Source organism: Phyllobates terribilis, unplaced genomic scaffold (assembly GCF_046119375.1).
Source record: "Phyllobates terribilis strain yellow unplaced genomic scaffold, ASM4611937v1 Scaffold_3__8_contigs__length_932513732, whole genome shotgun sequence".
Taxonomy (NCBI): Eukaryota; Metazoa; Chordata; class Amphibia; order Anura; family Dendrobatidae; genus Phyllobates; species Phyllobates terribilis.
The window spans coordinates 527,150,456-527,172,991 of record NW_027362763.1 but is presented as its reverse complement, the minus strand read 5'-3'; the positions used below and the strand labels follow the sequence as shown (position 1 = coordinate 527,172,991).

Here is a 22,536-nt window from a genome sequence, read left to right as displayed (position 1 = left end):
TTTAGCACAGCCTGTTGCCGCTTGGCCGAGGCAGTGCTGCAGTGCTTCCAGCTTGTGACTGATGTGGTCATTTCAGAGATGGAGGCTGAAGAGGAGGAGGAGGCTGAGGAAGATGGGGTGCAGGAGCTTTAGACCATGGGGGCAACCCTGATTGACCTAGGTCCCGCAATCCTTGGCGTCGGGAGGACGTGTTCCGCCCCAAGGTCCGAGTGGGTCCCGGCTTCCACTATGTTAACCCAGTGTGCCATCAACGAGATGTACCATCCCTGCCCTCAAGCACTCGTCCACGTGTCCGTGGTTAGGTGGACTTTCTCGGTAACTGTGTTGTTGAGGGCACAGCTAATGTTTTGGGACACGTGCTTGTGTAATGCGGGTGACGCACCCCCTGGGCCGTGGGGTACCCAGAGCCGGGCTGGTCATTACTCGGGGATATGTCACAGTGGTGGTGACCCAGTCCGTGACCCAGGGCGGTCATTCAAAAGGGAAATATTTACAGGGGATTTATGTACAAAGTTCGTGACGCCACCTGTGGTATGCGGCTAAAGGGAGCCATCGCTGCGGAGCAGGTCCTCGCTTGGCTGCAGGCCGCGGGCCGGGGTCTTAGGCTCACCTCCTTCCATCTTGCCTGCTGGGTGTGGTATGTCTGGTCTGCTGGAGACCATTCCCTGTTTCCCAGTTTTCTTTTCCCCTCTCCCCTTTCTGGGGCGATCCCATGGCTGCTTGCTGTCGGTCTCACCTGGGGGCATCTTCCCCACCTTGATGGACACATCTATGTGTATGGCCACAGTTGCAGGGGGCGGGTTGCGCTTTTGGCGCCATTCTGGGACCCGGCTCACGATGGGAGGTTCTGTATTGTTGTCTTTGATCGCGCACATAATGGCGCCCATTCTTCTGAGGCGGGCACTACATTCAGTATAGAACACAGTCTCTAGGCGCACAATACCCGATGATAACGGGTGGGTTCATATCCTGTTCGTGATGCCAAAGATGAGGCGCCCCCTGGGCCGTGGGGCACCCGGTGCCGGGCCGGTAGATGCTGGGGAATGTCACAGTGGCGGTGACCCGGTCTGTGACCCAGGGCGGTCATTCAATAGGGAATTATTTACAGGGAAATTATGTACAATGTTCGTGACGCCACCTGTAGTATGCGGCTAAGGGAGCCGCCGCTGCAGAGCAGGTCCTCTGGAGCTGATGTTATTGCAGCAGGGATGGTGTGGCTCTCCACAGGTAGAGCTTAGCTCCAGGGCAGTGTAGATGTTATAGGTTGTACTGGGCATTGCAGTGCAGGGGGTGATGGCGCAGACAATAATCACAGAGACAGTGGGGTGCAGTCTTCCGAGTTTACTCACAGTTGTTAAGTTCCTCAGGTTGCACTGTCCAGAATACAGCCTCCCACGTCGCGCTGCATTCACTAAGCAGGGGTTCAGCAATCCCCCAGATAATTCAGGAGCACTTAACGGGACCCCTTTCTGTATCATCTTCCTGCACTGGCTCTCACCCTCCTGCCCTGCGCCTCGCAATCAGTGTCCCAGTCTGGTAACCTCGGGTCTTGTCGGGCGACCTGCAGTCCCCTGGACCCTCTGTGGCCACCTTCTCGGAGATATAATTGCGGACGTGGCCACTGCACCTTGCAAGTACAGCAGCCTCCGGTTCCTAGCTGAGCCTTGCAGTTCTCCACTAGTTAAGGGGCCGGTCCTCTTTGCAGCTCGATCCCTCCACCGCCTGGCAGATTCGGGCCTACAGGTGGCCTCCAGCACTGCCCATACCCCTGGGATCCCTTCTGTTCCTGGAGCCTGTCTCCTGCTCCCTCTCCTCTTCTCTCTCTCCTTCTCCTCTCTCAGTCCTGGGCCTCTCACTAGGCCCACCCTGGAGCAGAGCTCTTGCAGAGCCTCTGCCCCCCCCTCACTTCTCCTCCTCTAACTGGCTGGACTGACCTAACACCCAAGATGGTTCCCCTTTTTATATCACTCCCTCACGAGTGCTCCCATAATCTACGTCCTCCACCCGCACCAACTACATGGTTCCACCTCACTAGGTTCCCCCCCCACTCCAGCCAGGGACAAGGGAGTATGCTCTCCCATAGGAGCAATCTCACCCTGCAATCTGAAGTGTGGTATAATGAATGCAGGTGTTAGGGTCCCGGGCAGTACTCCATCATTACCTGAGAGTGAAATACCACACCTCTGGGTGAGATGCAGTACCTCTGTGGTGACTGAACCCATAGGGGTGACACATGGGGACGGCACACCAAGAGAAACAGTGGCGGCTGGGGACCAAGTACCAAGGGACGGATGCCGCCATTGGTTTGTGGAATGCTTCCATCTCCACGAGCCTAAATGGCAACATTTCAAGAGCAAGCAGTCATGAAATGTGAGAATTTTATAGTGTGGCCTGTGGGGCGTTGGCTGCATATTTGAGCTTGCATTCCAAGGACTGGGGTATGGACAACTGAACGATGGGACAAGGACATGGACATGCTTCCTGATGCTGCTACTTGAGAGTGCGCAACAACAGGTGCAGGGCAGGAGGCATCTTCGCATGCACCATGGACAGGGGATTGGCTTGCATGCACAACAGCGGAAGAAGCAATGGTGCCACCTGCAGACACTGTTCCTGGACCCTGGGGTTTGGCCCACAAAGTCGGGTGCTTTGCTGCCATGTGTGTGCCTGATCATGCTGGTGGTGGTCAGGCTGATCGTTTTGCCACCCCTGCTGATGCTGGCCTGGCAGGTGGTGCAAATGGCCTTTTTGGGGTTATCGGCAGAGTCTTTAAAAAACAACCAGACTTGGGAAGACCTAATAGTTGTACTGGCAACTTCCTTTGTGTTGGTGTTACGAGGAACGATTGCCTGCCTTCTGTCTGCGGCCACTACACAGCTTCTTCCTGCCTGTTGGGGTGCTTTGCCTCCCTCCCCCTGTGTGCTGCTGTCCTCGCTCTGCATGTCCTCCTGCAAGGTTGGGTCAGTTACTATATCATCCACCACCTCGTCTTCCACTTCCACACCCTATTCTTCCTCCTGACTTTCTGGCAATTGTTTCTCATCATCGTCTACCTCTTGTAATACTTTCCCACCGTTGCCTTCGTGTGACCGTGGTTGCTCAAATATTTGGGCATCACTACATGCGATCTCCTCTTGCCCCGCTTCAAGTGGACCGGGTGAGAGGCCCAAATCTATAAATGGAAAAGTGAACAGCTCTTTGGAGTGTCCAAGTGTGGGATCAGTTGTCTCTGAGAAATCGGCATGGTGGGAGGAAGGAGGATCAGGCTGAGGAATATGCGGTCCAGACTCTTGGCTACTGAAACTTGACCGTGTGGAAGACAGGGTGGTGGTGATGGTGGTGGCTATGTGACTGGATGCATTATCCGCTATCCAACCAACAACCTTTTGACACCGCTCTGGGTTCAATAGTGGTGTGCTGCGGTCCCCCAGAAATTGGGACAGGAAGGTCAGGCGAGAAGATGTGGGTGTTTGTTGTGGCACAATTTCAGCTTGCCCACGGCCTTGTCCTCGGCCTCTGCATGCACCATTACCATCACGTCCAGTTCCTTGTCCCTTGCCACGTGCCTTGCCCATTTTAAATGGAGGATAGTATCTTCCACGCTCACTACAAATGACTGAGTTTTGAGTGAACTTATATGTGATACGTGTGACGGAGAAAACAAGAGTTTTAAATACCTGGCCTGTAGGTAAGTAGTTTGAACAGCAAACTGCTGTGAATTGCTTCGCTGACACATTGAAAGAAATTTTTAATGGAGGCCAGAAATGGCAGTATTTTCTGACAATGTATATGTGATCCGTGTGATGGAAAAAACAAGAGTTTTAAATACCTGGCCTGTAGGTAAGTAGTTTGAACAGCAAACTGTTGTGAATTGCTTCACTGACACACTAAAGGAAATTTTTAATGGAGGCCAGAAATGGCAGTATTTTCTGACAACGTATATGTGATCCGTGTGATGGAGAAAACAGAGTTTTAAATACCTGGCCTGTAGGTAAGTAGTTTGAACAGCAAACTGCGGTGAATTGCTTCACTGACACACTGAAAGAAATATTTAATGGAGGCCAGAAATGGCAGTATTTTCTTATAACATATATGTGATCTGTGTGATGGAGAAAACACAATTTTAAAAAGCTGGATTTCTAGCACTGTAATATGGAAAGGACCTGGCTGTATTCTGCAGTGCCAACAAGCAAATGGCATAGAAAAATGGTGTTATCTGGATTGCTTTTTAAGAAAATAATTAGGATTAAGATCCAAAGAAAAGTATTCCTGGCCCCTGAGACCTGGGCCTTTGTTTAGAAATATCTAACAGCAGCAGAAGGCAGAATTGGAATGGAGCCTCTTGTGCTATAATCACTGCAGTCTGCTATATACCCTGCCTGTCTGTTATCTCTGCAGATGGATTAGTTAGTCCTCAAAAGTAGTGTTGAGCCACTCCCGTAGTGTTCGGGTTCGGTTCGGGTTCGGGGGGGGGGAAACCAAGGAAATAGGTGGGATGTGAGGCAAGCAAGGGGGAAGGGGAGAAGTGAATATAATGAGGGTGGAGAGGGGGGTGGGGATAGTACAGTTAGATCGTTAGAGAAGAATAGGATGCTAAATAACCCCAAAGTTTTATCTTGCATGCTGACCAACGCAAGAAGCCTGACCAATAAGGCGGATGAGCTGTAGGCGCTTATATCGGAGGAGAGGTATGACATCGTAGGTATAACAGAGACTTGGCTAGACGATAGCTACGACTGGGCGGTAAATTTATTAGATTATAGTTTATTTAGAAGGGACCGGAAACAGGGGAAAGGTGGAGGAGTCTGCTTATATGTAAAGTCATGTCTAAAACCCAGACTAAGGGAAGATATAGGAGAGGGAGAAGAGGGGGTCGAGTCCATGTGGGTAGAGATAGAGGGAACTAAAAATAATAATAAAATATTACTGGGGGTCTGCTATAAGCCACCCAATATAACAGAGGAGAATGAGAATCTGCTATTAGGACAAATAGACAAAGTAGCAAAACATAATGAAGTGATTGTAATGGGGGATTTCAACTACCCGGATATTGACTGGGAAACAGAAACCTGTAGATCTCAGAAAGGAAAAAGGTTCTTGACAAATATTAAGGATAATTATCTCTCCCAACTAGTGCAGGAACCAACGAGAGGGAAGGCCATGTTGGACTTAATATTGACTAATAGGCCTGATAGAATAACTGAGGTACAGATAGGGTGGCACCTAGGTAATAGCGACCATAATATTATCGACTTCAAAATGCCCTTCAGCAGGGTTATCAATAAGGGAACAGCAAAAACATTAAACTTTAGGAGGGCGAAGTTTGATCAGCTGAAAGAAAGCCTTCAACTTATTGACTGGGACAAAGTTCTTAATCAAAGGAATACGAATAGTAAATGGGAAACCTTCAAAAGAATTCTGAATACTCAGTGCGAGAGATATATACCGTATGGGAATAAAAGGGCCAGAAATAAGAGGAAACCAATATGGTTGAACAGGAACGTAAAAGGGGCGTTAAATGGCAAAAAAGAGGCATTCAAGAGATTAAAACAGGAAAACAGTAAGGAGGCACTAATGTGTTACAAGGAAAAAACGAGAACCTGTAAAAAACAAATAAAAATAGCGAAGGAGGAAACAGAGAGACGTATTGCTAGGGAAAGTAGAACAAATCCCAAACTGTTCTTTACGTATATGTAGCACCCTGAGGATTCGGCTGCTACAGGAGTATTGCACCTCAACCCAGAGGTGTGATATTCCACTCCCGGGCAAGGATGGAGAGTGGATCTGAGCTCGGTAGGCTGCATGCACTACACACATCCCATTTCCGGGGAACAGGCCGACGGTACTCCCACTTAGAAATGTGCAGGTACGACCGAGTCTGTTCCTGGCTGGAGTGGGAGGGGGGTGGTACATCCCATGTAGTGTAGGGGCAGATAGGGGGAGCAGCCTGGGTAAAGTTAGGAGCTCATTGGGTGCTGGTCACCTGAGCTCACACATAGAGGGTGTATATAAGGTGGGCACCAACAAAGATCAGGGTCAGATGCAGAGGGTCAGATGCAGAGAGTCAGATGCAGAGAGTCAGCTGCAGAGAACAAGTCAGGAGCAGAGGAGAGAAGAAAGACCCAGAGTGAGAGAGGAGAAAAGAGAGAGACCCAGAGCACAGAAGAGAAGGACTCTGAGATCCCAACTAAAAGCACCGGGTGAAGAGTCGGCATCAGGGTACCGGAACCCAAGCTGGTGGGGGTAAAAACATTCCCCAGCCAGAGACCGGAGACCGTGGGCAGCGTTTGCCACGGTCACCCATCACATCCACCCCGAAGGCACACCACATGAAGGGTCAGGGAACCCAGGGCCAAGGGTGTCCCAACAGAAGGCCCGAGGGAGCTGGACCTAGGTGGATCACTGGTGGGGACGGCCAGAGAACGGGACAGAAAGAGAGCTCAGGGCCACGCTTCGGACTTGTTTGGGGGTTGGCCGGATCCAGGACCTGGTGGACGCAGCACGGCTCGGGTGGTCACTCGCAGCTGGAGTGACCAGTACAACATCTGCAGTAAGTAAACACCCTTAACTGCACAACCCGACTCTGTCTTCACTGCCGTCTGCACTACACCACCACAACCCCCATCCTCTGCACCTGTCCCCTCTGAGGCTATACCCCTCCCGTTGGGGGTTATCCCACCAAGCTGCGCACCCACCATCAGCCTCAGCGGACCCTGCTGCAGCGGCGGCCACAGTGACTGCATCACAACGGGTGGCGTAGTCGACACAAAAGAACTCTTAATAACATCTGTAGGACTGCCACATAACACTGAGCTTGACGCCCTGGGCACGGGCCGGGTCACAGCCGCTCGGAGACTACAACCCCCCATCTGATCCGGTGCCGGGTATTCCCCTCAAAAAGGACTATGTCCCAGGGGGCGCGTCAACTTTGGCGTAGTCGGCAGGATTACGTGCCCGCAACACCCGGGTACTGCGTGCCTGAAGAAAAGTGCAAGTTTACCTCAGAAAGAAGTCTCCCGCCGGTTCCGGAGGGTCCACGCCATCGGACCCCATCACAGGTCGTTTCCCGCCGATTGTCCGCCATTTCCAGCTTGTTCCCGCCATCTGCAGAGTTTCCCGCCACTGGGCGACGCTTCCCGCCAAAACCGCAGATTTCCCGCCTTGGAAGAGCAGCGGACGCCATTATGGGCGTGCCAAAGGAGGGCAGGAGGCCGCCTCCCATCGTGGGCCAGGACAGAAAATGGCGCCAAAAGTGGAAACCGCCCCCCCCAACAGAGACTGTGATGCTGGAGGTGTCTGTCAGCGTGAAAGAACTGCCCCTGGAGCTGACAGTCACCGAGTTGCCCCGGGACCGCCCTCGAAGTGGGAGGAGACGAAAGAAAAGAACGAAGATGGGTGCCGCCTGGAGCAGTCTGGAGCGAGCGCACCCGGAGGCAAGAGGTCTAACGAAGAGTAGCAGAGAAGCTCACCCGGAGATGTCCAGAGAGCAGAGCAGCACCGGCCCGCTGGCCAGGAGCCTGCTGGAAGAAGAGCAGAGCAGCACCGACCCGTTGGTCAGGAGCCTGCTGGACACCACGACCCCACTAGGCCTAGTGGAGGTCCTTGCACAGCTCCCCCGAGACCGGGAGTGTGCACAGACTGCCCTGGAGGGCCTCGCACGGAGGATGGCCCGGGTACAGCGAGAGACATTGGCGGAGTGGAGCCGGGAGATGGCCCAGCAAACCAAGACCCGGAGCACGCCAGCCGAGATGAGGAAGGAGACCGCCTCTGAGGATGGCGCGGGAGGACCCAAGGCCGGAGACGGCGCCGAGGAGGGAGCCGAACGCATGGAGGCAGGTAAAGGGGACGCCTATACCCCAAGCCGTGACACCGCTTACCTGCCCCAGCTCCCCGTCGCAGAGCCCGAAAGTCCCCCTGCTGTGCCCGAAAACGCCATGTCACCAACGCAGACTAGGCCCCAACCGGAAGCAGCCGCCGCGACCCCTGTGACGTCACACGCCTCGACCCCGAGCGTGACCAAGCAGGAAGTACCACCAGCCTGGTCGCAGGGCCTAGAATTCCCGGGCGCCGCAACACCAACAGCGCCCCCTACCTCCGCGGAGCCTCCGGCCTGGTCGCAAGGCCAGGTAGCCCAGGGCGCCGCCGTATTAACGGTGCCCTTTACCTTCCAGGTGCCCCAGGCCTGGCCGCAAGGCCTGGGCAACCCGGGCGCCACCACCACCGCGCCCGCACCCGTAAAACCAAGGGTGCCGCGTCTGGGAGAGGACTTGTTTGCCCAGCACACGTGGCCGGACGGGCAGCCTTTCATCTGGCCCCAGAAGTATTACGAACTGGAGCACCAGAGGAGGGTTGGGGCCATGTGTGCACCCCTGATTCCGGCTCCGAAGCCCGTAATAAGGATCTCGCCCCCGCTAGAGGAAGCACAGTTTGAGTGGGACCCCACCGGAGAAGATCTAATGGGGTTCACTCAGGAAACTAGGGCAGCTGCAGCAGAGCGCGCTGAGTGTTGCCGACAGCAGCTCGAAGAGTTCGCGAGGGAGCGGAGAGAGAGGCGGGTCCGGGAACAACAGGCCCAAATAAGGAGCGCCGAGCAGAAGAGCCGGACCAGGAGGGACCCCCGTGCAGCGCACAGTCCCCGTACCACCGGGACTGTAATAAAGTTCAACCAGCAGCACGGGTGGGGCTTCATTCGAGACAACAACACCCCCGGCGACGTCTTTGTCACGCGCAGAGACGTGGAGTCCCATCTGCCGGAGGGGCACAGAGGTCGTGACCTCTACATCGGAGATGAGGTCACCTTCACCCGGCACAAGTGTGCCAAAGGACCTTATGCCCTCCACGTACACCGCCTGACGGAGGAGGAGTTGCAGTGCGGGGAGGAGGAGCAAGAGGACCCGGACGGGTCTGAAGTAACAACCAGCTATAAGCAAAGAGCAGGAGGAAGACGCCGTTGAGTGCGGCAGAGCAGTGATGTAAATAGTTACCCGACCGGGGTATAAAGAAACTGTTGGTACATATATATAGTCCCCGTTGGGACCAGCTGAGTGAACTGTTTACCCGTTAACCCCTTCATCCCACAGGCTGAGGACTGTGAGCAGCCATTCCCTTCCCTCTACCTGGCCGAGGACTGAGAGCGGCCAACTTCCCCTGTATATAGTTGCGCTTCCTAAAGCGCCCCCTACCGGTTTTATAAGAAAACCAGTTTTTCTAAGAGACTGTCGCACTTTTCCCGGACACACGTTGCACAGTGTCCGGAGGAGGAACCTGAAGCAAGAGACGACGAGAATGTTTTATCTGAAAAGTTTTATATATATATATAATGTTTTATATGTTTATGAAAAAAAAAAATGTATGTTTTTGGTGTTACTTATGTCTTACAGCCCGAGGACGTGCTGTGATTTACCAGGGGGGAATGTAGCACCCTGAGGATTCGGCTGCTACAGGAGTATTGCACCTCAACCCAGAGGTGTGATATTCCACTCCCGGGCAAGGATGGAGAGTGGATCTGAGCTCGGTAGGCTGCATGCACTACACACATCCCATTTCTGGGGAACAGGCCGACGGTACTCCCACTTAGAAATGTGCAGGTACGACCGAGTCTGTTCCTGGCTGGAGTGGGAAGGGGGTGGTACATCCCATGTAGTGTAGGGGCAGATAGGGGGAGCAGCCTGGGTAAAGTTAGGAGCTCATTGGGTGCTGGTCACCTGAGCTCACACATAGAGGGTGTATATAAGGTGGGCACCAACAAAGATCAGGGTCAGATGCAGAGGGTCAGATGCAGAGAGTCAGATGCAGAGAGTCAGCTGCAGAGAACAAGTCAGGAGCAGAGGAGAGAAGAAAGACCCAGAGTGAGAGAGGAGAAAAGAGAGAGACCCAGAGCACAGAAGAGAAGGACTCTGAGATCCCAACTAAAAGCACCGGGTGAAGAGTCGGCATCAGGGTACCGGAACCCAAGCTGGTGGGGGTAAAAACATTCCCCAGCCAGAGACCGGAGACCGTGGGCAGCGTTTGCCACGGTCACCCATCACATCCACCCCGAAGGCACACCACATGAAGGGTCAGGGAACCCAGGGCCAAGGGTGTCCCAACAGAAGGCCCGAGGGAGCTGGACCTAGGTGGATCACTGGTGGGGACGGCCAGAGAACGGGACAGAAAGAGAGCTCAGGGCCACGCTTCGGACTTGTTTGGGGGTTGGCCGGATCCAGGACCTGGTGGACGCAGCACGGCTCGGGTGGTCACTCGCAGCTGGAGTGACCAGTACAACATCTGCAGTAAGTAAACACCCTTAACTGCACAACCCGACTCTGTCTTCACTGCCGTCTGCACTACACCACCACAACCCCCATCCTCTGCACCTGTCCCCTCTGAGGCTATACCCCTCCCGTTGGGGGTTATCCCACCAAGCTGCGCACCCACCATCAGCCTCAGCGGACCCTGCTGCAGCGGCGGCCACAGTGACCGCATCACAACGGGTGGCGTAGTCGACACAAAAGAACTCTTAATAACATCTGTAGGACTGCCACATAACACTGAGCTTGACGCCCTGGGCACGGGCCGGGTCACAGCCGCTCGGAGACTACAACCCCCCATCTGATCCGGTGCCGGGTATTCCCCTCAAAAAGGAATATGTCCCAGGGGGCGCGTCATATATAAATAGTAAAAGGATTAAATCGGATAATATTGGACCGATAAAAAGTGAGGAAGGCAAAATCATAGAGAAAGATGAGGATAAAGCTAATCTATTAAATAATTTTTTTTCGACAACTTTCACAAAGGAAATCGAACTAACAGGAGAAATGAGAAGTGACAAACTTAATCCTCCACTAAGTATGACAAATCTAACCCAAGCTGGGGTACAGAAACACCTCAATAACATTAAAATAAACAAATCACCAGGACCTGATGGCATACACCCACGGGTACTAAGGGAACTAAGTAGTGTGATAGACAGACCGTTATATCTTATATTTAAGGACTCTGTTGAGACTGGGTCTGTACCACTTGATTGGCGACAGGCGAATGTAGTGCCAATATTCAAAAAGGGAGCGAAAAGTGACGCCGGAAACTATTGGCCGGTGAGTCTGACGTCCGTTGTGGGCAAAATTTTTGAAAGCTTCATTAAAGAGGCAATTACGGAGCATCTTGATGCTAATAATATTTTAATCCCGAACCAACATGGATTCATGAGGAATCGCTCCTGCCAAACAAACCTGATTGACTTCTACGAGGAGGTTAGCTCTCGAGTAGATCAGGGGGAACCAGTGGATGTCGTGTATCTCGACTTCTCAAAAGCGTTCGATAGCGTGCCAAATAATAGGTTGGTATACAAAATGAGAATGATGGGGCTGGGCGAAAATGTCTGCAAGTGGGTAGCTAACTGGCTAAAGGATAGAAGGCAGAGGGTGGTTATAAAAGGAATATACTCAGATTGGGTAAGCGTCACTAGTGGGGTACCACAGGGGTCTGTACTAGGCCCAATGTTATTTAATATCTTTATTAACGACATAGTCAACGGGATAAATAGTAAAATATCAATATTTGCAGATGACACAAAGTTATGTAAAACAATTAATACAAAAGAGGACAGTGCAGACATACAGAGGGATTTGGATAAGCTGGGTAGGTGGAGCATTAAATGGCAAATGAGGTTTAACGAGGAGAAATGTAAGGTCATACATATGGGAAGGAAAAATGGAAGTCACCAGTACTCACTGAATGGGAAATCATTGGGGAATTCAGAGATGGAGAAGGACTTAGGCATCTTGATTGATAGCAAACTAAATTGGAGTGCCCAAAGTCAGGCCGCTGCTGTAAGGGCAAACAGGGTAATGGGATGTATCAGAAGAGGTATAGCTGCAAAGGATGAGAACATTGTTCTTCCACTGTACAAAGCACTGGTCAGACCACACTTGGAATACTGTGCTCAGTTATGGGCCCCAATATATAGAAAGGATATAAATGAGCTTGAAAAGGTACAAAGGAGGGCAACAAAATTAATAAAGGGAATGGAGGGACTGCAATACCCAGAGAGGTTGGCAAAACTAGAACTATTCAGCCTGGAAAAGAGAAGGTTGAGGGGGGACATAATAAATGTGTACAAATATGTTAGGGGACAGTATAGAGATCTTGCCCGGGATTTGTTCAAAAGGAGGGATATTACGGTAACAAGAGGGCACTCACTAAGACTGGAAGAGAAAAGGTTTCAGCACCAGCATAGGAAGGGGTTCTTTACGGTAAGAGCAGTGAGAATATGGAATTCACTGAGTGAGGAGACGGTAATGTCGGATTCACTACACCAGTTCAAGCGGGGACTGGATGCATTTCTAGATACCAGGCAGATTTCAGCATATACTTAAAAATAAAATAAAATAGTAGGTTGATACAGGGATTTATTCTGACTGCTGGTTTCAGAGTCGGGAGGGAATTTTTCCTCAGGTGAAGATTGGCCAAATCATTTGGGGTTTTTGCCCTCCTCTGGATCAACTTTAGCAATTACAGAACTAACAGGTCGAACTTGATGGACGCAAGTCTTTATTCGGCTTTACAAACTATGTTACTATGTTAACACCGGGATGTTCGTGGAACTGTTCGTCGAACACCTTAGAACACTGTCGAACACCGTTAAAACCAATGTCAGGCAAATAAAAACACAAAGAAAACACCTTCAAAGTGTCCAAAAGCTGACAAACTGCTCAGAAGACACTCTCTTTAAAAAAGCCGGCCGGCAATTCAGCAGCTGTACCCGACAATTTAGAACAGAAAGAATAGAGCATCACACATCGATTAGATAGATAGAAACATGTCAGTTACATATATAAGAATTACAGTGACAGTGTTGGTTACTGTACTTGTCATATAGTGTTAAAGGATTTATTAAAAAAAATAATAGTGTTTTCATGCACCGTCTCTTTAAAAAAGCCAGCCGGCAATTCAGCATCGGTACCCGACAATTTAGAATAGAAATGTGACGCCTCAAAGCCTCCTGTAAGCCCCTTACCCTGGGAGATGGGGTCCTGTGATGGAGAGATGGGGTGCAGCCGTGGCCCATACCCGCTCCGTGCCCAGGGCCGTCACATGAAAAAAAAGGATGGTATCCGGGTTCAGTGGCTGATTACGACTACGCCACCTGTGGCACCTGGTGAAGGCCACCAGCGCTGCTGCAGTCCGCTGAGGCATGGTGTTATGGCAGCCAACGTTGTTACTACTCCCCACAGGCAGAGCAGGGCCTCAGGGCAGAGGAACAGGACCGAGGGGGTAGTAGTCCAGGAGGTCTGGTGCTGCGTAGTGCGGTGTAGTGCAGAATAAAGAGTCCAGAGGCCATAGGGGTGAACTTCCAAGGCTTTACTCACGGAAGAGATGGCAGTAGGAAGGCGACTCCCTGCTCCTCACGGGGTTCTGCGGTCACCAGAGACGAAGGGGGTCCGACAACCTCCGAGTAAGTCCAGTATTAAATCAGGACCCTGCACCAGAGTGTTCCTAGACTTCAGACCTGGTCCTTTCCTGTCTGTGTGTGTGTAGAAACGCCGGGTCTCCCTCTGAACTTCACTCAGAAAAAGGGTATGGGTGGCAATGCCATTCCTTCCGTTACCCGGTGGGATCCTCAGGGCCTACCGGGCTTTCCCGACCAGAACGTGGAGTAGTAAGGTTTGGTGTCGGGGGCCAGTACCCCTCTTGCAGCCGGAATTCTTCTGAATAGATCAGGTTGGCGAGAACAGGTGGCGTACACCGCTCCGTCTGCATCTTCCCTGGGATCCATTTGCGGTGGAGCTACACTCTAAAGTTCCAGGCCTTCTTGGTCATGGTCCCTGACCGGGCTGAGACAAACATTATCTGCAGCCTGCCCCTCGACCCAAGGCCAAGGTACGAGGGGCTGTGTCCCAGTCCTCTGCATGTCCACACAGGATCCACGCTCAGGGAGGAGAGATCACGATAAGGAACAGTCAAAGAACCATCAAAAGACAAAAGAGACCAAAGACCAAGATGGCTGTGTATTAAATATGAATTATTAAGTGTCACTAAAATGTGAGTCCTCCACCCTCACCCACTAAATGGTTCCCCTATCTCTTGGTTCCCCTGTCTCCCAATAACCAGGAGGGGCAGCACCTAGTGCATTCTAGCTCCCTCTGGTGGGAGTAGTGTGGTGTTGAATTTGAAGGAAGTGTCCTGACCATCACACTGTTCTTACCTCAGAAGAGGAACACTACACTCCATTAGAGAAGTGCAGCATCCCTTTGGCGGTCGAACCCTCAGGGGCGCCACAGAAAGAATAGAGCATCACACATAGATTAGATAGATAGAAACATGTCAGTCACATATATAAGAAGTACAGTGATAGTGTTGATTACTGTACTTGTCATTTAGTGTTAAAATAAAGGATTTATTAAAAAAAAAATTCGCGTGGGGTTACCCGTAATTTTAGTCTCTAGCGGAGGTTAAGCAGACGGTTGGGGCAGATGTTTGAAGCCTGGGAAGGGGGTAATACCCACGGAGCTTCCCAGGCTACTAATATCAGCCCACCTGCTGAATACCTAGCCTTTACTAGCTATTAAATGGGGGACCCCCCAAAAAAATGACGTGGGGTCCTCCCTATTTTAATAGCTAGCAAAGGCTAGGCAGACAGCTGGGGGCTGATATTAATAGCCCAGGAAGGGTGCCATGAATATTGGCCCCCTTCCAGGCTAGAAACACCAGCCGTCAGCCGCCCCAGAAATGGCGCATCCATAGGATGCGCCAATTCTGGCACTTAGCCTTGCTCTTCCCACTGCCCTGTAGCGGTGGCAGTGGGGTAATAGGGTTGGGGTTGATGTCAGCTTATAATGCCAGCTGACATCAAGCCCAGGTTAGTAATGGAGAGGCGTCTATAAGACACCCCCATTACTAACCCCATAATCAAAGTTAAAAAAAAAACACAAACACCCAGAATAAAGTCCTATAATTGAAATAAACACACAATTCTTTAATGTTCTAAATTAAACCATACTTACCATCACGCCCATTCCAGCTGAAGCCAAAGATCTCCTGCAATAAAAATAAAATAATAAACCAACATCATCCTTACCTTTCCATGGTTCCCAGGACTGCTTCAGCTCTGCTACATTCATTGAACTCAGCTCACCTCATGCACGTCACCGACAGCATGGGAAAATTCTCCTGCGCTTGCCGTGGGCGCAGGAGAATTCTCTCAAGCTCACTGCAAGCGCAGGAGAATTTTCCCACGCTGTCAGTGACGTGCATGAGGTGAGCCGAGTTCATTGGACATGAACTTGGCTCATCTGGATGCCGTCACAGCCAGACACTGAGGAGCGCAAGCATGCCTGCGCTTCTCAGTGTCTGCGGCATGGCAAGCTGGATGGCAGCTTTCGGCTGCGATCCAGCCTGTCATGTGAATGTAGCAGAGCTGGAGTCGTCCTGGGAACCATGGAAAGGTAAGGATGATGTTGGTTTATTATTTAACTTTTATTGCAGGAGATCGTTGGCTTCAGCTGGAATGGGCGTGATGGTAAGTATGGTTTAATTTAGAACATTAAAAAAATGTGTGTTTATTTCAATTAAAGGACTTTATTCTGGGTGTTGTGTTTCTTTTAAATACTTTACTAGAAATTAATGGCAGTCATGTCTAATATTGGCGTGACCCCATGAATTTTGGGCTTAGGGCCAGCTGATAATACCAAGCTGGCCCTAACCCCTTTATTACCCAGTGAGCCACCGCACCAGGGCCCTGGATGAGTTGGGTGCAGCGCCAGAAGATGGCGAATTCTCTCAAGCTCACGGCAAGCGCAGGAGAATTTTCCCACGCTGTCAGTGACGTGCATGAGGTGAGTCGAGTTCATTGCACATGAACTTGGCTCATCTGGATGCCGTCACAGCCAGACACTGAGGAGCGCAAGCATGCCTGCGCTTCTCAGTGTCTGCGGCATGGCAAGCTGGATGGCAGCTTTCGGCTGCGATCCAGCCTGTCATGTGAATGCAGCAGAGCTGGAGTCATCCTGGGAGCCATGGAAAGGTAAGGATGATGTTGGTTTATTATTTAACTTTTATTGCAGGAGATCGTTGGCTTCAGCTGGAATGGGCGTGATGGTAAGTATGGTTTAATTTAGAACATTAAAAAAATGTGTGTTTATTTCAATTAAAGGACTTTATTCTGGGTGTTGTGTTTCTTTTAAATACTTTACTAGAAATTAATGGCAGTCATGTCTAATATTGGCGTGACCCCATGAATTTTGGGCTTAGGGCCAGCTGATAATACCAAGCTGGCCCTAACCCCTTTATTACCCAGTGAGCCACCACACCAGGGCCCTGGATGAGTTGGGTGCAGCGCCAGAAGATGGCCCTTCTATGAACGCGCCATTTTCTCGGGTGGCTGCGGACTGCAATTTGCAGCAGGGGGTGGCCCAGAAAGCTTGGGCCTCCCTGCGCTGCGGATTCCAGCCCCCAGCTGCCTAGTTGTACCTGGCTGGACACAAGAATAGGGCGAAGCCCCACGTATTTTTTTTTTAATTATTTCATGAAATTCATGAAATAATTAAAAAAAAAGGGCTTCCCTATATTGTTGTATCCAGCCAGGTACAAATAGGCATCTGCGGGATGGGGGCAGCCCATTACTGCCTGCTGTACCTGGCTGGACACAAAAAGAGGGTGAAGCCCCACGTCAATTTTTTTTTTTTTAATCATTTCATGAATGCCATCACAGCCAGACACTGAGGAGCGCAAGCATGCCTGCACTTCTCAGTGTCTGCGGCATTGCAAGCTGGATGGCAGCTTTCGGCTGCGATCCAGCCAGTCATGTGAATGTAGCAGAGCTAAAGCCGTCCTGGGAACCATGGAAAGGTAAGGATGATGTTGGTTTATTATTTTATTTTTATTGCAGGAGATCTCTACTCAAAAGGACTGTTTGTTAAGATGGATATGTGTAATGTATGGTTTTTCTCCCTACACTACCTAATACACAAGCAAATCTCTCCCTGACGCAGCAGCAGCTCTCCCTACACTGTCTAGTTCCAGAGTGACTGTGACGAAAATGGCGGCGCCAGGTCTGATATAGACCTGATGACGCTGTGCGGCCAGCCAATCACTGTAATGACACAATCAACATGGCTACGGCATTATAGTGATTGGCAGGCAATCCCTGCATGTTGATTGGCGCTCTAAAGAGCGCCAAACATGCAGGGAGGTGACCCAAGATCCCACCGAGCAACCCCGGAAATGCTCGGCGAACGCCGAGCATCTCGAGTAGTGAGATGCTCGGGCGAGCACCAAGCAGTAGCGAGCATGCTTGCGCATCACTATTAAAGACCTAAAAAAGGGTTCAATACAGCTCTAGGAGATGTCAGTGTCATTTATTTTTTTTCTGGTAAATTAGAAGATTTGCGATATTGAGATTTGTGGAGAATTTATTCACCACTAATAGAATTTTTTGGGAAAATTAGTCAATGTTGGCGTATTTGAATTAAAAAAAAAATTGCTTATTTCTACTATAAATACAAAGAAGAAAGGACCATATCTCAGGTACAGAAAGGTCCAGGAACAAAAGAAAAAAAATACCAGATTTATTAGAACAATTGCACTTACACCAAGCAAAAGAAATGTATAATTATGGCAAGTGACAGTAACAAAGTGTCAATTTTACTGGATTTAGATCATCAAGTTAATACTCACTTTTACTGAAATATTCCCTGACATTGCAGTTAGTACACGGAATATAAAAACACGTTTATAATATGTCAAGTGACAGATGTCAGTGTTATTTAAATTTTAAATTTTTATTTAAAAATGTTTTTTTTGTTTTTGTTTTTTTAACACTGATCCATAGCATTTTTGTAACATTACTACAGAATCCATGCCACTGCACAGAAATGACCTCCATAGGCTTTGGTGAAGAGTGTATTGGTTATTGCTGATAGTTTTCCTTTTAAAGATCTTCTACGTATTCCTTTTATATTGAAATTATTTTCCCAGGTTGATGAAAATTTGCCGAAAGACAGTAAATGCCCTAAAATAACAAATCAAAACAAATGTTACTTACCTGATGAAATCTGAATTCTCCAGTGCACCCTGTCTGTCTTTAGCGCTCACATGCTATCACAAACGTGGCTGCTGCAGCCAATCTCTGACCAAAATTTTGATGCTGCAGTGGAAAGCACAAGAATTCTGCAGCCAGAGATTGGCTGCAGTGGTCACTTGTGTAGAAAGGACATGACCACTGTAAAAAAAGTAAAGAGATACAGGTAGCACCAGAGCAGCAATTTTAGAGCGACAGGGAAATCATCAGGAAGTAATGTTTGTTCTGTTATTTTATGGAATTTTCATGAACACTGAAAAAAAATATTTTATATGATATTAGTTGTGATTTCACCATTGAGATATTTAAGGTAAAAAGAATTGTTTAATTTTTTTAATGTATTGCAAAAGAGTGGCAGAATAGATATTATACCAGGAAGGAGCCCAGGATGGGGAAAATTATACCTTGAAGGGGCCCATGATATGGGACATTATACCAGGATGGGGGACATTGATAGATGAAGGGGTCACGATGGGGAACATTGTTACAGTAAGGGGCCCAGGACAGGGAACATTGTACCAGGAAGCGGCCCAGATTTGGGGACATTATACCAAGAAGGGGCTCATCAGACTCTAGTTACGCCACTGGACAGTGTAGTGGTAGTTCTTGATGCAAGAATACTAAATGGGGGTAAGATGGGAATCCCTCAATGTAAGTATTTTTCCTTGGTGATTTCTTTGGGAAAGCTTTGGCTCTCATTATACTGCTCATGGCAACTCTGGGTGTCACTACTCTGAGGATGGGCGGGGTGGGAGCTGGATGTCACTACTCACGGGATTGGATGTGGCTTGTAACTCTATCTCAGAGTTTTATGTGGCTGTCAAGGTCAGAAAGGTTGGAGACCCCTGCACTAAACAGTGTGCAGAGCAAATTCATGCTGTTACTGTTCCCTGCATTGGTTATATCCAGCCACTGCTAGAGCAGATAAAGTTCAATTGTAGGGGCACTGTTTCTCAGACCCACACTGATCTGATATTGACCACTACTAAGGATGTTAGTCCTGGAAAACCTCTTTAAAATTTTACCAGCTCCTGGATCATTGGTGATCAGATCCAATCTCTGAGTTAAGTTTTGCTCAGCCATAATTTTATCAAATAGATCTAGAATTATGGACATAGGAGATGTGAACAGAGATTCTGTTGAATTGTCTCAAGCAGTACAGTCATTGTATCTTGAGGTATAAGCAGAAGTTGCACAAAGATACTAGATATAATAGCTTTGATTTCATCCCAATTGTGGAGCAAATATACAGCCAAAAACTCTAGCTGATCTGTCAAATTCATAACAGATCCATTTTTGTAAATATATGACACTAATTAATTAATTTAATCATTTGCTTATTCTTTAAATATTTAATGTGTCTGTGCGCAAAGATATGATGTTAATAACTTCCTTAATATAGTGTATGGAGCTTTTTGAGGTGGTGTTCATTTGAGGCCCCTCAACAATTGTCATTTAGAGTAGACAGCTGCTATGTAAAAGCTTGGATGGACCCAGCCGATCCATATAAAGCATAGATGGCCATTCATGTTTCCATTGCAAGTGAAATGTATAGCAGTAAAACTCTGTTAAGATGAAGATTCCATGAAACAGACTCCTAGAAATTAGCTGATCATTCTAGCAATTGTGATTAGACAAAGGATTGTCTTTAAACTAAAACACTTGACTTTGTATGTTTATGTCCAAACGTACTGCCAGTTATACATGCAAATACAGTGGAAATGTACAAAGTTAAGATCTACTCTATTAAAGTGTATTAACTGTCTAAGAATGCAGCTGCTTTAGTACACAGACCACGTTAAGTTCCACTACTATTTTAGGGCAGCAAGCGTTAAAAATAGTGTTTGCTTTAGCTCATAACCACCTCAAGTGTTCCTCTTCGACCACTTTAAATGCTGGGATGTGTGACATTTGTTGGCTAAGAAAAACATGTCAACTGGTCAGAATTTTCCTTTTAAGAATCTAATCTCTTTATATTTCTAACTCTTAAACTCTATATGAAAAAAGAAAGTTGAGATGAGTAGGTTCCTACTTTAAATGCATGCATCTTCAATATGGCTAGGATACAGGATGCACATGGAAAATATAATTGCTAGTACATTGTCTGCATTTGTCTTTAATATTATACTTTTATGATGTTATTTATATTACTTTACTGTAATGTAAACTATCAAGTGAATTTGGAACAGTATTGGCAGGTTTTCTCAAAGTTGGCTAATATATGGAACTGTTCCCTCAATGCCGGTTCTGTTTATTGAGTCACATTATGCATCTTGGCAACTTTTTCCTTCCATGTGTATTAACAGTAAGAACATGCAGCTGTATGGGATATGGGACTGAGCTCCTGTTCGCCATTCGGTTCCCTCTTTGTTTTATTTGTGCACAGATACACTTGAGTAGACATTTCAATTACTAAATAATCCTTTCAAGACCACTAAGTTTTATAGAAATGAAGTAGAAGTTCCAACAAAAAATAAACAGTGTCTGTTGCACAGCATATACAATGAGGCCGTTGTATTAATATTGTACTTGGTATAGAATTTGGTGCTACTGTTGAAAGGGCAACTAAGCTTTCATATTTTTTTTAATACTTTTGTTCTCCATGGAACGTTATGACACTTAGCAAAGCACTTTATTAGAGAATTTGTCTTCATTCTTGTAAAAAATTGAATGCAAGTGGCTTCAACACCCCTCTGTATCCCCGGTCTATTTGCCTGCCTTCAGCTGTATTGATATCAGAAAGTACTGATTTGGAGTACAGATGATGGCAGTGAAAGATTCAGCATCTGTTTTGTCCTCTGTATGAGTGCTGTGCTTCTCGTAACCATCTTCTGCAGCCGCTTAAACCAAGAGTTTGTGAGATAACAAAAGAAATAAATAAAGAGTGGAGATAACAAGAAAAAGTTCCACTGTAAGTTGTGGGTATAAAAGAACGGGGATGAATAGATTTTAGAAAATGTTATTATAAATATTTACAAGGATGCTCACAAGTTTTTGAGTTATCAAAAATCCATTTTACCTCCTTGAAGGAGGATTCTCAAAGCTCATGGAAGCAAAAATGTAACTGGTAAAATTCTAAACTGGAGAGGTGTAAGTTGTGCTCCTTTTAAAATGAAATAGGACTTCATATATATATATATTTTTTTTTTAATTAATTCTAGAAACTCTAAAACAGAATAAGACTAATTTTGGGTAGTGGCTGAATAACCTGTGGACTACAAGCCGAGAGCATAGGGTGAATACCGGGAGATGGTTTTAGTTTGGGTTCCATATACCAGAATATCAGCACTTTGTACTATCCTATAGTATTTTTTGGTAATGGTGTTGATGAAGCAGCAAGAAATGTACCTATTTGTGTGCTCAGTTGTTTGATACCTCAATGTGATGCGAGATGACATTGAGTAGAAAGGGTGCTTTATACGTAGACTAAATTGAATATTTTATAAGAAGCACAGCACACGTCCACATCTACTAAATCAGCAACTTCCTTTGAAAAGAACTCCTACATGCAATGAAACACAGGACAGTTATTTTGGCATGTTAAAACTGCTCAAAACCCCTAATATTAAACTACTAAAATGCACGTGTAAATCCATATTCAATAGTATCTGGGACAGTAGCCAGCTCAGAATCTTCATAGCTGAAAGTAAACTTGGAATTTTCTAAATGTTGGCAACAACGGTCTATAAAAATAAATATGTACAAGTAAAAAATAACCTATTCCTTATTCTTGAGCCAGACAGCAAATACCCTGACTACAGGCTTAAAGACCTGACCAGGGATAGTTGTTTGACAGCCATGCTCATACACCTCAGCTAAAACAGAAACTTCATAAGCAATTGAAATTTCAGTGTATTCATAAATACGTTCTTACTTCCAAATCGCTGTCAGGTGGAGGTGACGGATTATTTTTTCTTCCTCTTCCCCGAGACTTTGACCCAACACTTCTACACGTCCTGTCATCAAGATCTTTGATAGGCGTTGAGGGACTCTGTACTGTGTCAAAATCCCCTAAAAAAAGGGAAACACATATTAGATTAAAAAAAAACAGTTCTATAGTTCCCCATCTTGTGATACACACACTAATACATGTGATAAACTATTAAGATTTTATTTCAGGACTTTAATATTGATGACTTAACCTGAAGTTAGGCCAACAATATCAGATTAGCAGGCAATCAGCCTCCAAACCTCACCACCCCATCATCTGATTGAAGGAGTTTCAGCACACAGGAACCGGAACAGCTTCACACATTTTGTTGTGTCCTTTAACCACTTCGCACCAGAGCCTGTTTTTGCATTCGTGACCGGGCCAATTTTTTCAATTCTGACCACTGTCACTTTATGAAGTAATTACTCTGGAACGCTTCAACGTATTCCCCTAATTCTGAGATTGTTTTTTCGTGACATATTGTACTTCATGATACTGGTAAAATTTCTTCGATATAACTTATGTTTATTTGTGAAAAAATCGGAAA

The 22,536-nt window shown here is 47.6% G+C and overlaps 1 protein-coding gene across 10 annotated transcripts in view; it reads right to left on the bottom strand.

Annotated features, from left to right (window-relative positions):
- EYA4 (EYA transcriptional coactivator and phosphatase 4) overlaps positions 1–22,536 on the bottom strand; it is a 563,063-nt gene that overhangs the window by 88,080 nt on the left and 452,447 nt on the right. For all 10 annotated transcript variants that reach the window (XM_073671270.1, XM_073671274.1, XM_073671277.1 and 7 more), the window contains one exon: positions 21,933–22,069. In XM_073671270.1, the coding sequence (XP_073527371.1) occupies positions 21,933–22,069 (137 nt within the window). The remainder of the gene's footprint in view (positions 1–21,932; positions 22,070–22,536) is intronic.